The sequence below is a fragment of the Argopecten irradians genome, chromosome 5 (assembly GCF_041381155.1).
Source record: "Argopecten irradians isolate NY chromosome 5, Ai_NY, whole genome shotgun sequence".
In the NCBI taxonomy this organism is placed as follows: Eukaryota; Metazoa; Mollusca; class Bivalvia; order Pectinida; family Pectinidae; genus Argopecten; species Argopecten irradians.
This window is the reverse complement of record NC_091138.1, coordinates 5,044,528-5,059,996: the sequence shown is the minus strand read 5'-3', so window position 1 is coordinate 5,059,996 and position 15,469 is coordinate 5,044,528. Positions and strand designations below refer to the sequence as shown.

Here is a 15,469-nt window from a genome sequence, read left to right as displayed (position 1 = left end):
ACAGTAATAAGAAGTAGATATATTGGGCAAGTTTGAGATACCTATTGATTTAAATGGTTGACAACAATAACTGTAAAGAGCGCAGATCTCTGCAAGTGAAGCTGATCGACTAACAATAACACATATGTGAGTATATAGATTCCAATACATTCCAGTACCCCTTGGATTTTGAAATTGTGTCCCGCGGGAAAAGTCTTGCCACTCCATGTAGGCAGCCATGTTTTAATTCTTGTTATCAGCACGACAAGATTTTGAAATTTTGTGTACTAGACGAAACCTGTCATTGGGATACACTTTAGGATTTACTGTAAGTAATTTTAACTTACACATATACAAAAACAAAGCAATAAATGTACTGGACAAATATATATGCTGTGTGTCCTCGAGTGCATGGCACAATCAGCAGTGACATCACAAAACCTGATGCCAAAGATGACGGCACAGATTCCCGCAATTTTTTTTAAACATGGCATATTGCCAAGTTTACTCAGCATCTGATAAAAACAAAATTGAGGTATATTGAACTATTCCATTTGAATTATTTCAGATTCTTGGCCATTATTGCAGAGAAAACAGCCAGGGTTGGTGTACTAACCTTAATGATACTACCGGGGGCATTGATGGTGGTATTTGTGTCGTTGGTGATGATTGACCATCGTTTGTTACCACACATATACTCAAACTTTGGGTCCTCTGTCTGTAATAGCTGGTAGATAGATATCATCAATACTCCAAGGGACGACAGTCGCAGTAGGATCGTTCTGTGTATTAAGTCATAAGTAACAAATTATTATAGGTATTGTCAATACATCAAGGGACGACAGTCGCAGTAGGATAGTTCTGTGTATTAAGTCATAAGTAACAAATTATTATAGATATCATCAATACATCAAGGGACGATAGTTGCAGTAGGATAGTTCTGTGTATTAAGTCATAAGTAACAAATTATTATAGATATCATCAATACTCCAAGGGACGAGAGTCGCAGTAAGATAGTTCTGTGTAAGTCATAAGTAAAAAATTATTATAGATATTGTCAATACATCAAGGGATGACAGTCGCAGTAGGATAGTTCTGTGTATTAAGTCATAAGTAACAAATTATTATCGATATTGTCAGTACTCCAAGGGACAACAGTCGCAGTAGGATAGTTCTGTGTATTTATTCATAAGTAACAAATTATTATCGATATTGTCAGTACTCCAAGGGACAACAGTCGCAGTAGGATAGTTCTGTGTATTAAGTCATAAGTAACAAATTATTATAGATATTGTCAATACATCAAGGAACGGCAGTCGCAGTAGGATAGTTCTGTGTATTAAGTCATAAGTAACTAATTATTATAGACATTGTCAATACTCCAAGGGATGACAGTCGCAGTAGGATCGTTCGGTGTATTAAGTCATAAGTAAGAAATTATTATAGACATTGTCAATACTCCAAGGGATGACAGTCGCAGTAGGATCGTTCGGTGTATTAAGTCATAAGTAAGAAATTATTATAGATATTGTCAATACTCCTAGGGACGACAGTCGCAGTAGGATAGTTCTGTGTATTAAGTCATAAGTAACAAATTATTATAGATATTGTCAATACTCCAAGGGACGACAGTCGCAGTAGGATAGTTCTGTGTATTAAGTCATAAGTAACAAATTATTATAGATATCATCATATTCCAAGGGATGACAGTCGCAGTAGGATAGTTCTGTGTATTAAGTCATAAGTAACAAATTATTATAGATATCATCATATTCCAAGGGACGACAGTCGCAGTAGGATAGTTCTGTGTATTAAGTCATAAGTAACAAATTATTATAGATATTGTCAATACTCCAAGGGACGACAGTCGCAGTAGGATAGTTCTGTGTATTAAGTCATAAGTAACAAATTATTATAGATATCATCATATTCCAAGGGATGACAGTCGCAGTAGGATAGTTCTGTGTATTAAGTCATAAGTAACTAATTATTATAGATATTGTCAATACTCCAAGGGACGACAGTCGCAGTAGGATAGTTCTGTGTATTAAGTCATAAGTAACAAATTATTATAGATATCATCATATTCCAAGGGACGACAGTCACAGTAGGATAGTTCTGTGTATTAAGTCATAAGTAACAAATTATTATAGATATCATCATATTCCAAGGGACAACAGTCGCAGTAGGATAGTTCTGTGTATTAAGTCATAAGTAACAAATTATTATAGATATTGTCAATACATCAAGGGACGACAGTCGCAGTAGGATAGTTCTGTGTATTAAGTCATAAGTAACAAATTATTATAGATATCATCATATTCCAAGGGACAACAGTCGCAGTAGGATAGTTCTGTGTATTAAGTCATAAGTAACAAATTATTATAGATATTGTCAATATCCAAGGGACGACAGTCGCAGTAGGATAGTTCTGTGTATTAAGTCATAAGTAACAAATTATTATAGACATTGTCAATATACCAAGGGACGACAGTCACAGTAGGATAGTTCTGTGTATTAAGTCATAAGTAACAAATTATTATAGATATCATCATATTCCAAGGGACGACAGTCGCAGTAGGATAGTTCTGTGTATTAAGTCATAAGTAACAAATTATTATAGACATTGTCAATACTCCTAGGGACGACAGTCGCAGTAGGATAGTTCTGTGTATTAAGTCATAAGTAACAAATTATTATAGACATTGTCAATACTCCTAGGGACGACAGTCGCAGTAGGATAGTTCTGTGTATTAAGTCATAAGTAACAAATTATTATAGATATTGTCAATACTCCAAGGGACGACAGTCGCAGTAGGATAGTTCTGGTATTAAGTTAAATCCAGGAGACAGTCGCAGTAGGATAGTTCTGTGTATTAGTCATAAGTAACAAATTATTATAGATATTGTCAATACTCCAAGGGACGACAGTCGCAGTAGGATAGTTCTGTGTATTAAGTCATAAGTAACAAATTATTATAGATATTGTCAATACTCCAAGGGACGACAGTCGCAGTAGGATAGTTCTGTGTATTAAGTCATAAGTAACAAATTATTATAGATATTGTCAATACTCCAAGGGACGACAGTCGCAGTAGGATAGTTCTGTGTATTAAGTCATAAGTCATAAGTAACAAATTATTATAGATATTGTCAATACACCAAGGGACGACAGTCGCAGTAGGATAGTTCTGTGTATTAAGTCATAAGTAACAAATTATTATAGATATTGTCAATACTCCAAGGGACGACAGTCGCAGTAGGATAGTTCTGTGTATTAAGTCATAAGTAACAAATTATTATAGATATTGTCAATATTCCAAGGGACAACAGTCGCAGTAGGATAGTTCTGTGTATTAAGTCATAAGTAACAAATTATTATAGATATTGTCAATACATCAAGGGACGACAGTCGCAGTAGGATAGTTCTGTGTATTAAGTCATAAGTAACAAATTATTATAGATATTGTCAATACATCAAGGGACGACAGTCGCAGTAGGATAGTTCTGTGTATTAAGTCATAAGTAACAAATTATTATAGTTATTGTCAATATTCCAAGGGATGACAGTCGCAGTAGGATCGTTCTGTGTATTAAGTCATAAGTAACAAATTATTATAGATATTGTCAATATACCAAGGGACGACAGTCGCAGTAGGATAGTTCTGTGTATTAAGTCATAAGTAACAAATTATTATAGATATTGTCAATATACCAAGGGACGACAGTCGCAGTAGGATAGTTCTGTGTATTAAGTCATAAGTAACAAATTATTATAGATATTGTCAATACTCCAAGGGACGACAGTCGCAGTAGGATAGTTCTGTGTATTAAGTCATAAGTAACAAATTATTATAGATATTGTCAATATACCAAGGGACGACAGTCGCAGTAGGATAGTTCTGTGTATTAAGTCATAAGTAACAAATTATTATAGATATTGTCAATACTCCAAGGGACGACAGTCGCAGTAGGATAGTTCTGTGTATTAAGTCATAAGTAACAAATTATTATAGATATCATCATATTCCAAGGGACGACAGTCGCAGTAGGATAGTTCTGTGTATTAAGTCATAAGTAACAAATTATTATAGATATTGTCAATACATCAAGGGATGACAGTCGCAGTAGGATAGTTCTGTGTATTAAGTCATAAGTAACAAATTATTATAGATATTGTCAATACATCAAGGGACGATAGTCGCAGTAGGATAGTTCTGTGTATTAAGTCATAAGTAACAAATTATTATAGATATTGTCAATATACCAAGGGACGACAGTCACAGTAGGATAGTTCTGTGTATTAAGTCATAAGTAACAAATTATTATAGATATTCAATATCCAAGGGACGACAGTCGCAGTAGGATAGTTCTGTGTATTAAGTCATAAGTAACAAATTATTATAGATATTGTCAATATACCAAGGGACGACAGTCGCAGTAGGATAGTTCTGTGTATTAAGTCATAAGTAACAAATTATTATAGATATTGTCAATACTCCAAGGGACGACAGTCGCAGTAGGATAGTTCTGTGTATTAAGTCATAAGTAAAAATTATTATAATATTGTCAATACTCCAAGGGACGACAGTCGCAGTAGGATAGTTCTGTGTATTAAGTCATAAGTAACAAATTATTATAGATATTGTCAATACTCCAAGGGACGACAGTCGCAGTAGGATAGTTCTGTGTATTAAGTCATAAGTAACAAATTATTATAGATATTGTCAATACTCCAAGGGACGACAGTCGCAGTAGGATAGTTCTGTGTATTAAGTCATAAGTAACAAATTATTATAGATATTGTCATATACCAAGGGACGACAGTCGCAGTAGGATAGTTCTGTGTATTAAGTCATAAGTAACAAATTATTATAGATATTGTCAATACCAAGGGACGACAGAAGTCGCAGTAGGATAGTTCTTCTGTGTATTAAGTCATAAGTAACAAATTATTATAGATATATTGTCAATACTCCAAGGGACGACAGTCGCAGTAGGATAGTTCTGTGTATTAAGTCATAAGTAACAAATTATTATAGATATTGTCAATACATCCAAGGGACGACAGTCGCAGTAGGATAGTTCTGTGTATTAAGTCATAAGTAACAAATTATTATAGATATGTCAATACATCCAAGGGATGACAGTCGCAGTAGGATAGTTCTGTGTATTAATAAGTCAAATAATAGTAACAATATCAAATTATTAGATAGTTCTGGTATTAAGTTGTCAATATATAAATATCATCAAGGGACGACAGTCGCAGTAGGATAGTTCTGTGTATTAAGTCATAAGTAACAAATTATTATAGATATTGTCAATACTCCAAGGGACGACAGTCGCAGTAGGATAGTTCTGTGTATTAAGTCATAAGTAACAAATTATTATAATATGTCAATACATCAGGACGACAGTCGCAGTAGGATAGTTCTGTGTATTAAGTCATAAGTAACAAATTATTATAGATATTGTCAATACATCAAGGGACGACAGTCGCAGTAGGATAGTTCTGTGTATTAAGTCATAAGTAACAAATTATTATAGATATTGTCAATACATCAAGGGACGACAGTCGCAGTAGGATAGTTCTGTGTTATTATAGTCATAAGTAAAAAATTATCATATAGATATTTCAATATCCAAGGGACGACAGTCGCAGTAGGATGTTCTGTGTATTAAGTCATAAGTAACAAATTATTATAGATATTGTCAATATCCAAGGGACGACAGTCGCAGTAGGATAGTTCTGTGTATTAAGTCATAAGTAACAAATTATTATAGATATTGTCAATACATCAAGGGACGACAGTCGCAGTAGGATAGTTCTGTGTATTAAGTCATAAGTAACAAATTATTATAGATATTGTCAATACATCAAGGGACGACAGTCGCAGTAGGATAGTTCTGTGTATTAAGTCATAAGTAACAAATTATTATAGATATTGTCAATATACCAAGGGACGACAGTCACAGTAGGATAGTTCTGTGTATTAAGTCATAAGTAACAAATTATTATAGATATCATCAATATTCCAAGGGACGACAGTCGCAGTAGGATAGTTCTGTGTATTAAGTCATAAGTAACAAATTATTATAGATATTGTCAATATACCAAGGGACGACAGTCGCAGTAGGATAGTTCTGTGTATTAAGTCATAAGTAACAAATTATTATAGATATCATCATATTCCAAGGGACAACAGTCGCAGTAGGATAGTTCTGTGTATTAAGTCATAAGTAACAAATTATTATAGATATTGTCAATACATCAAGGGACGATAGTCGCAGTAGGATAGTTCTGTGTATTAAGTCATAAGATAAGTAACAAATTATTATAGATATTGTCAATATACCAAGGGACGACAGTCGCAGTAGGATAGTTCTGTGTATTAAGTCATAAGTAACAAATTATTATAGATATTGTCAATATACCAAGGGACGACAGTAACAGTAGGATAGTTCTGTGTATTAAGTCATAAGTAACTAATTATTATAGACATTGTCAATACTCCTAGGGACGACAGTCGCAGTAGGATAGTTCTGTGCATTAAGTCATAAGTAACTAATTATTATACATATTGTCATTACTCCTAGGGACGACAGTCGCAGTAGGATAGTTCTGTGTATTTAGTCATAAGTAACAAATTATTATCGATATTGTCAGAACTCCAAGGGACGACAGTCGCAGTAGGATAGTTCTGTGTATTAAGTCATAAGTAACTAATTATTGTAGATATTGTCAATACTCCAAGGGACGACAGTCGCAGTAGGATAGTTCTGTGTATTAAGTCATAAGTAACAAATTATTATAGATATTGTCAATACATCAAGGGTTGATAGTTGCAGTAGGATAGTTCTGTTTATTAAGTCATAAGTAACAAATTATTATAGTTACTGTCAATTACGGAAGCCCTGGAGGGACATTTTAGTTATTAGTTATGGCTTATTTCTTAACACTTAATACTTATTTGTTATCACTTATTTGTTATCACTTAAATTATCTGTTACTTGACGGTTGTGTCAAAGCGCGACGTTTTCACTTGAAAAACAAAATGGCCAAGGCAATGGACAGTACATATACTAGTCCAAACGAAGAGGCAATGGACAGTCCAAACGAAGAAGAGGTAAGAATAATTGGAGTTTGTCATATTTTACCAGGGGCATCCTTTATTTTACAAACACGCCTATTCTCATCACAACTCTTATTCACATATCAAGCAGTACTGTTCAGTTAATATTACACGTATGGAATGAATAAAAATCTTGATATAAAGAGTTATATTTCAATGAATTGGCAACGTAACGTTAACTTGAGTTTAAACCAATACTAAAGTACTGTATACAGTATACAATTCGGATATTTTATAAGTTGTTAGAACTTGTCTTCTACCTTACCCTTTAAATATCAAAATATGTTTAATATCAATGGTTAAGCCTAATTGTTGACAAATGTGTCATAGTGATGTGTTTCATGATAATACAGCATATTGTAGTTGTATATTTCCATGTAATGTTGGAAATAATTGTAAAATACATGCACAATTACACGAGGAGTAACGGCCATGTATTGGCGTTATGGACTTACAGTGTCCTCCAAATACCCCGAACACTAATCAATATCACAAGTTGTCAATGGAATCAAGTGCTATCATATTTAGGCTCACTTCTTAGAATATTTCATTAAAATGAGATGTTATAACTTTATGTTGGTTTTAGGGTTATTTCATGTGATGTGACACTTTGTCAGTCACAATTTGTCACATCTTGTCTTAACTAACAGTAACAGACATAAAGTAGAATGTAGTTCTATATAGTCTGTATTGTAATTATGACATAACTAATTCGCAATTAGGCATACGACATAGTCTATTTTGTAACAACATAACTAAGTCGCAATTATAACACAACGATTTGGAAAATCCTACAAGGTTGATTTGTTGTCTGGCTTGAGATGATGTAGAGGAACCAGCTAGTAGAAATATCAGAGCAATTTCAAATACACTTTTGGCTTCAGTAGGAGGTGAACTACATGTATTTTAAACTCAGTTATTACTGTATTCCAAATTTACATATGAGAGGAAAATCTTTTCTAAATGCATATCATTCAATACATTTCAATTAGCCTGGTACCGCACGTGGTCGATCTGTCCTTAAGAAATTCTGTTTGTTAATTTTCTCAGAAAGTACAGAAAGCAGAATAAATATTAGCAAAACGTTTAGTTTTGGATATTACTTTATTTATTATAAGAAAGCAAAGGTATCACAAATGATTGTCTACCGGTTATGTTTGATTTTGACAAAAGAACAAGTTGATATTAATAAATCGTAAGGAATATTTAAAAGTAAGTACATTGTAATAATAAATAAGTAATAAATAATAACAAGTAGTAATAAATAAGTAATAAATAATAACAGGTAAGTTATAATAAATAAGTAATAAATAATAACAAGTAAGTAGTAATACATAAGTAATAAATAATAACAAGTAAGTAGTGATAAATAAGTAATAAATAATAACAAATAAGTCCTAATAAATAAGTAATAAATAATAACAAGTAAGTCCTAATAAATAAGTAATAAATAATAACAAGTAAGTAGTAATAAATAAGTAATAAATAATAACAAGTAAGTAGTAATACATAAGTAATAAATAATAACAAGTAAGTAGTGATAAATAAGTAATAAATAAAAATATATAATAATAATAAATAAGTCGTAATAAAATAAAAGTAATAAATAATAACAAGTAAGTCTAATAAATAAGTAATAAATAATAACAAGTAAGTAATAATAGTAATAAATAATAAAAGTAAGTAAATAAATAATAAATAAAAGTAAGTCCTAATAAATAAGTAATAAATAATAACAAGTAAGTAGTAATAAATAAGTAATAAATAATAACAAGTAAGTAGTTAATAAATAAGTAATAAATAATAACAAGTAAGTAGTAATAAATAAGTAATAAATAATAACAAGTAAGTAGTAATAAATAAGTAATAAATAATAACAAGTAAGTAGTAATAAATAAGTAATAAATAATAACAAGTAAGTAGTAATAAATAAGTAATAAATAATAACAAGTAAGTAGTAATAAATAAGTAATAAATAATAACAAGTAAGTAGTAATAAATAAGTAATAAATAATAACAAGTAAGTAGTAATAAATAAGTAATAAATAATAACAAGTAAGTAGTAATAAATAAGTAATAAATAATAACAAGTAAGTAGTAATAAATAAGTAATAAATAATAACAAGTAAGTCGTAATAAATAAGTAATAAATAATAACAAGTAAGTAGTAATAAATAAGTAATAAATAATAACAAGTAAGTCGTAATAAATAAGTAATAAATAATAACAAGTAAGTAGTAATAAATAAGTAATAAATAATAACAAGTAAGTCCTAATAAATAAGAAATAAATAATAACAGGTAAGTAGTAATAAATAGGTAATAAATAATAACAAGTAAGTCCTAATAAATAAGAAATAAATAATAACAGGTAAGTAGTAATAAATAAGTAATAAATAATAACAAGTAAGTCGTAATAAATAAAAAAGACTATTTAAAAAAAATTGAATCATGAGTAAAAACAAATAAGTAACAACAAAGTATGTTAACGTATTTGTTGAATGGGAAATAATTAATCCAATTACTTCATCTTTCAGAGAGAAGATCAAAGCCTGTGGTGCAAGGGGCAACAGAGTGTTTACATGTTATATAAAGGGTGGCAACACTTTTCCAGTGAGAAATATAGAGTGGTTACCATGAAAAAGCAGATGTAACAAGATTGATAAATCTTGACAAGAATATAAAGCAGATGAAGTCCAGACGGCGGAAAGTATCATCAGAAAAGGCGCAAAGTACTTCTTTCCGAAGTCAGTTTGGCGACTTGGAAAATATGGATTTATCATTGGCTAGTTTATCTGGCGGATGCATTCACAGAGTTAGAAGGTTGTGAAAATACATTACAGACATATCTCAAATCAATGTTTTCTTCCCTATAACATTTGTAACTGAGATCAAAAAGAAAAGCAGAAGCAAATAAATTACCAAAACATGAAACGCCCGATTCGCTAAAACGTTCAAAGGTACCAACCGATGTTAGTGGGAATGAAAATGAGGAGTATATCTATATATGAAAGAATCCTCCTGCCTTCCAGGAAATATGAAATTGTTTTCAGAATGACAAAACATTCCAAATATTCTAGTGATGAAAGTTCAATTTAGTGTGTATCAATGAAAACTTAATTGATCAGTGCATTAGGTTATCAGGGATAAAGGTGTTTCAATGTGAATATTAAGATTTGTTGAGGCACGAGAAAAAACAATTTAGTTTCATTCTGTTCATATGAATCTTTGAAATAAACAATAAAGATATTAATTCTTTTTTTTGTTATTGTTTTCAGAAAGCATTGTTCCAAAATAAAGATAAAGTTTTGGTTATCCAGTGTTATTCTGAACAACTGGCAAGGATCGATTTCTACATTGATATAGGATCATGATTGTTGTGATAGATATCATCAAACACTTTTAGGAAGAAGAAAAGGCTGCATTTTGAGAATTTCAAGATGCCTAAATGGGCCGAAATTACAAGGTTAAGGTTTTGGTGCAAGTGTTGAAATACTGACATTTCAACAGGCATTGGTTCCTATATTTATAAAGGATTATAAGTGTTGTAAAAGGATGATTCCGCCGTCCATGAAATATGTTATCATACTACTTCTTCTCAATAACCGAAAGACCCAGGATACTAACTGAAAGATTTTTGTCTACTATTGTATACTTCTACTTAATAGTAAGATAACCGTTTAGGCATTTGGGCCTCTTGTTCTGATTTGCTACAATGTCTACACATATAAGGATTAAACAATTCTAAACTGTAAAAACAAGAGGAAAAATAGAAAGTTTTTATATCCATTAGATGGAGACACGTAAAAAGGGGACTGCTGTACATGAACCATTTTAAAACGGTTATAACTAAAACTGATAACTAGAATTGCTGTACATGAACCCTTATATGAACGTTTATAACTAGAACTGTCGACAGAGTGCCCGACTAATACCCCCGCTGAACACATTTAGTAATAACTCCGTTAATAGGGGACATTGCAGAACCCTATATAATTTACTTAAGCCCCCTTTATGTCAGGGTTCTGTTTAACAAATTTTATCAAAATCTGTCAATCAGTTAAGGAGGAGGTCGCCAGACAAAGGTGTGTCTAAACAGACGGACAACCCAATTCCAGTATACCCCTCCTTAACTTCGTTGAGGGGGTATAACAACAGGTGAGCATATTCTGCTCCGCATGCGGAACCTACATGTACGACGAATTGTGTTTTTGCTGTTTTGGAATTTCAAAAACCTACCAGTCATGCAGCAAACACGATGCTTTGTGCGAGATGCTTACACTTTGACCATTTTTGTTCTTGCAAGTGGTACATAAAGAATATACAATGTTACATACATGGTCTCCTAATACTTGATATGGATCACAAAATTGTTTTCATGCTAAATGTATCCGTTATTAATTTATAAATTAATCCAGTAAATGCTGTTGTCCGATATAATATAACCTTAGTAAAGGAACATCTTTAATACAAAAGCGTGTTTATACATTATATTGTTAAACAAACAATTTTTAAACTTTGACTTATATCCATGTTGGTCCTGCCTTGTCATGGTAATACTATCAGTGACATGACTGTACTTGTGCTGCCACAATAGACTGGCCACCAGACCCTAAATTGTTAAACTTGATTATCTACCCCTACATGTAGTTTAAAACTTAGGGTCTGGTCAAATCTGGAAATCACTCCTCGGAATAATGGTGGTTACAGAAAGGTCAAACCCCTATTACATTACCATGACTGTGATGAGTTGATCTGGTGATAAGGACGGTGGTCAATGTGTAGCCCTGGAGCAGATTTTATGACACTTTAACACACAGCTGGGGTGGGAGGAGGTCATGACAAGGGGTTTCTCAACTGTTTCAGGCATGTAGTAGAGACAAAAATAATCAAGCCAAATGTTAGTGATTTTTTTTAATATTCTAGAGACTGGTGGCCAGTCTACTGCCACAACTATATAATCGATTTACAATCTACTAAAAGAAAATTTCAGCAGAATTTGAAATACATGCGTTGAATTAATTAAATTGATATGGGTTTATTATATTTGGGAAAAAAATTAACATATTTAATATTTAAAGGATTTCAGTAGAATGTTAATAATTTAACCTTAAATAACCAAGGCCTCTTCTGCAATCAATGAATTGGCTTCAAACTTGATGGAATATAACATTGTCAAAGGCATTACTTTTGAAACACTCTTCATTTTTATTATCTTGTTTAATTTAAAACTCAACGAACGCATCAAACATATCACACCCCTCTTTACATTTCATTGCTAAGTTTACCCCAACAAGCGAGTCATTTTTCCAGGAAACAAATATTGTTCTTTTACATTGCATGTACATATATTTCGGGCACTGGCCAAAAAGATCTACTTGGAATGCATATGGATACATTGCCATTTCATTGTTCTGAGTCACCGAAACACATCCTTTTATTTGACAACTTCTCAGCCATCCTCATCCCCTCATATTTTGTTTTTAGATTAAAACACAACAAGGGATTATCTCACAAAAAAACACATAAAATCAAACCCTTATCAGATCGATAAATAACACTGCTAAAATATCGACATACTAGTAATCTGTCTTTATTTTGAAAACAAACTAGACGCTTACATCTACACGTTATTCTTAAATTAATCCATAATAATAGAATATTGAAGTACTTCGAGTTTCATAAAAATCGCTTTGGCAGGCAATGAAAACTCCAATTCGGGACGGCCATGAAAAGGATATAACAATAAAAATATATTTGTAGCATTCTGAATCTGTCAACAGTCATTTTAATATCCTATCAGTTATTTTGGATATACTTTCAAAACAATGTTTCGTTCAACAAACAGTCGTAAATCTTCGTCAGGATGATTGGGGATGATGCTACGTTAACAAATCCTTAAAATGTTTTACTGAATATGTGGTTTCTTTTCATCGTATAGTTCAATGTAGTCGTTCAAATCTTCAGTATCCATATTAGTTTTAAAATCGTGTCCTTCGCTCAATTCACGCACAAAAAAACAAAACATACATATGTTTTTCCAGAGGGCAGTTCAGTATAGTTTGCTTGAGTCTTGTGTCCTTCGATGAAATGTTCTTAAATCAACTCTGCTAAGGATGTTTCAAGACACTGGTATACTTGTTTTTGTAAAGGAACAACAGTCAACATGACAGTTATGCTACGCAAAAACAAACTTAAAAACGTGCATATAGAATACTTCGTGATACATCCATCTTCTTCATCTGGTCATTCAAAATGGCCGCACAACACCTTGAAGCACGTCGTTTCATTTTTATAACTAATAAGAAATAAGTAATAAGTATTAACGAATAAGTAATTAGTATTAACGAATAAGTAATTAGTACTAACGAATAAGTATTAAGTATTAGGAATTAAGTCATAATTAACAACTAAAAAGTCCCTCCAGGGCTTCCGTAGTCAATACATCAAGGGACGACAGTCGCAGTAGGATAGTTCTGTGTATTAAGTCATAAGTAACAAATTATTATAGATATTGTCAATACTCCTAGGGACAATAGTCGCAGTAGGATAGTTCTGTGTATTAAGTCATAAGTAACAAATTATTATAGATATTGTCAATACTCCAAGGGACGACAGTCGCAGTAGGATAGTTCTGTGTATTAAGTCATAAGTAACAAATTATTATAGGTATTGTCAATACATCAAGGGACGATAGTCGCAGTAGGATAGTTCTGTGTATAAGTCATAAGTAAAAAATTATTATAGATATTTCAAACATCAAGGGACGACAGTCGCAGTAGGATAGTTCTGTGTAAGTCATAAGTAAAAAATTATTATAGATATTTTCAATACTCCAAGGGATGACAGTCGCAGTAGGATCGTTCGGTGTATTATGTCATAAGTAACAAATTATTATAGTTATTGTCAATACACCAAGGGACAATAGTCGCAGTAGGATAGCTCTGTGTAAGTCATAAGTAAAAAATTATTATAGATATTGTCAATACTCCAAGGGATGACAGTCGCAGTAGGATAGTTCTGTGTATTAAGTCATAAGTAACAAATTATTATAGTTTTTGTCAATACACCAAGGGACAATAGTTGCAGTAGGATAGTTCTGTGTAAGTCATAAGTAAAAAATTATTATAGATATTTTCAATACTCCAAGGGATGACAGTCGCAGTAGGATCGTTCGGTGTATTAAGTCATAAGTAACAAATTATTATAGTTATTGTCAATACACCAAGGGACAATAGTCGCAGTAGGATAGCTCTGTGTAAGTCATAAGTAAAAAATTATTATAGATATTGTCAATACTCCAAGGGATGACAGTCGTAGTAGGATAGTTCTGTGTATTAAGTCATAAGTAACAAATTATTATAGATATTGTCAATACTCCAAGGGACGACAGTCGCATTAGGATAGTTCTGTGTATTAAGTCATAATTGAAGTAACTAATTATTATAGATATTGTCAATACATCAATGGACTACAGTCGTAGTAGGATAGCTCTGTGTATTAAGTCATAAGTAACAAATTATTATAGATATTGTCAATTTATCAAGGGACGACAGTCGCAGTAGGATAGTTCTGTGTATTAAGTCATAAGTAACTAATTATTATAGATATCATCATATTCCAAGGGACAACAGTCGCAGTAGGATAGTTCTGTGTATTAAGTCATAAGTAACAAATTATTATACATAATGTCAATACATCAAGGGACGACAGTCACAGTAGGATAGTTCTGTGTATTAAGTCATAAGTAACAAATTATTATAGATATCATCATATTCCAAGGGACAACAGTCACAGTAGGATAGTTCTGTGTATTAAGTCATAAGTAACAAATTATTATAGATATCATCATATTCCAAGGGACAACAGTCACAGTAGGATAGTTCTGTGTATTAAGTCATAAGTAACAAATTATTATAGATATCATCATATTCCAAGGGACGACAGTCGCAGTAGGATAGTTCTGTGTATTAAGTCATAAGTAACTAATTATTATAGATATTGTCAATACATCAAGGAACGGCAGTCGCAGTAGGATAGTTCTGTGTATTAAGTCATAAGTAACAAATTATTATAGATATCATCAATACACCATATTATGAGATTGCTATCTGCATTTCTAGTGTCATTTCCACACCCACGTTGTGGAACTAACCTGAGAAGTGTCATGATCATCTCAAACGATGGTGTATAATCCTCCAGGAGGACAACTTTCTTGAAGATGATAGGGATGATGATGTTGAGCAGAGTGATAGTCACGGACGGTATATATTGGATGACAAACTGGAGCTCAGCTCCGAAGTTTTGAAACTCCTTCTGTAACTAAAACAAAAATTTCGAACAATCAAAGGAATGTTA

General features: G+C 32.0%; 1 protein-coding gene across 3 annotated transcripts in view; it reads right to left on the bottom strand.

Annotated features, from left to right (window-relative positions):
- Positions 1-15,469, bottom strand: part of LOC138322704 (transmembrane channel-like protein 7) — a 36,543-nt gene that overhangs the window by 5,067 nt on the left and 16,007 nt on the right. For 2 of the 3 annotated variants that reach the window (XM_069266745.1, XM_069266744.1), the window contains 2 exons: positions 15,267-15,433; positions 596-761 (listed from right to left, as the gene is read on the bottom strand). In XM_069266745.1, coding sequence (XP_069122846.1) covers positions 596-761; positions 15,267-15,433 — 333 coding nt within the window. Of the gene's footprint in view, positions 1-595; positions 762-9,403; positions 13,410-15,266; positions 15,434-15,469 lie in introns of those variants that run through there. The other variant, XM_069266746.1, reaches the window with a different exon arrangement.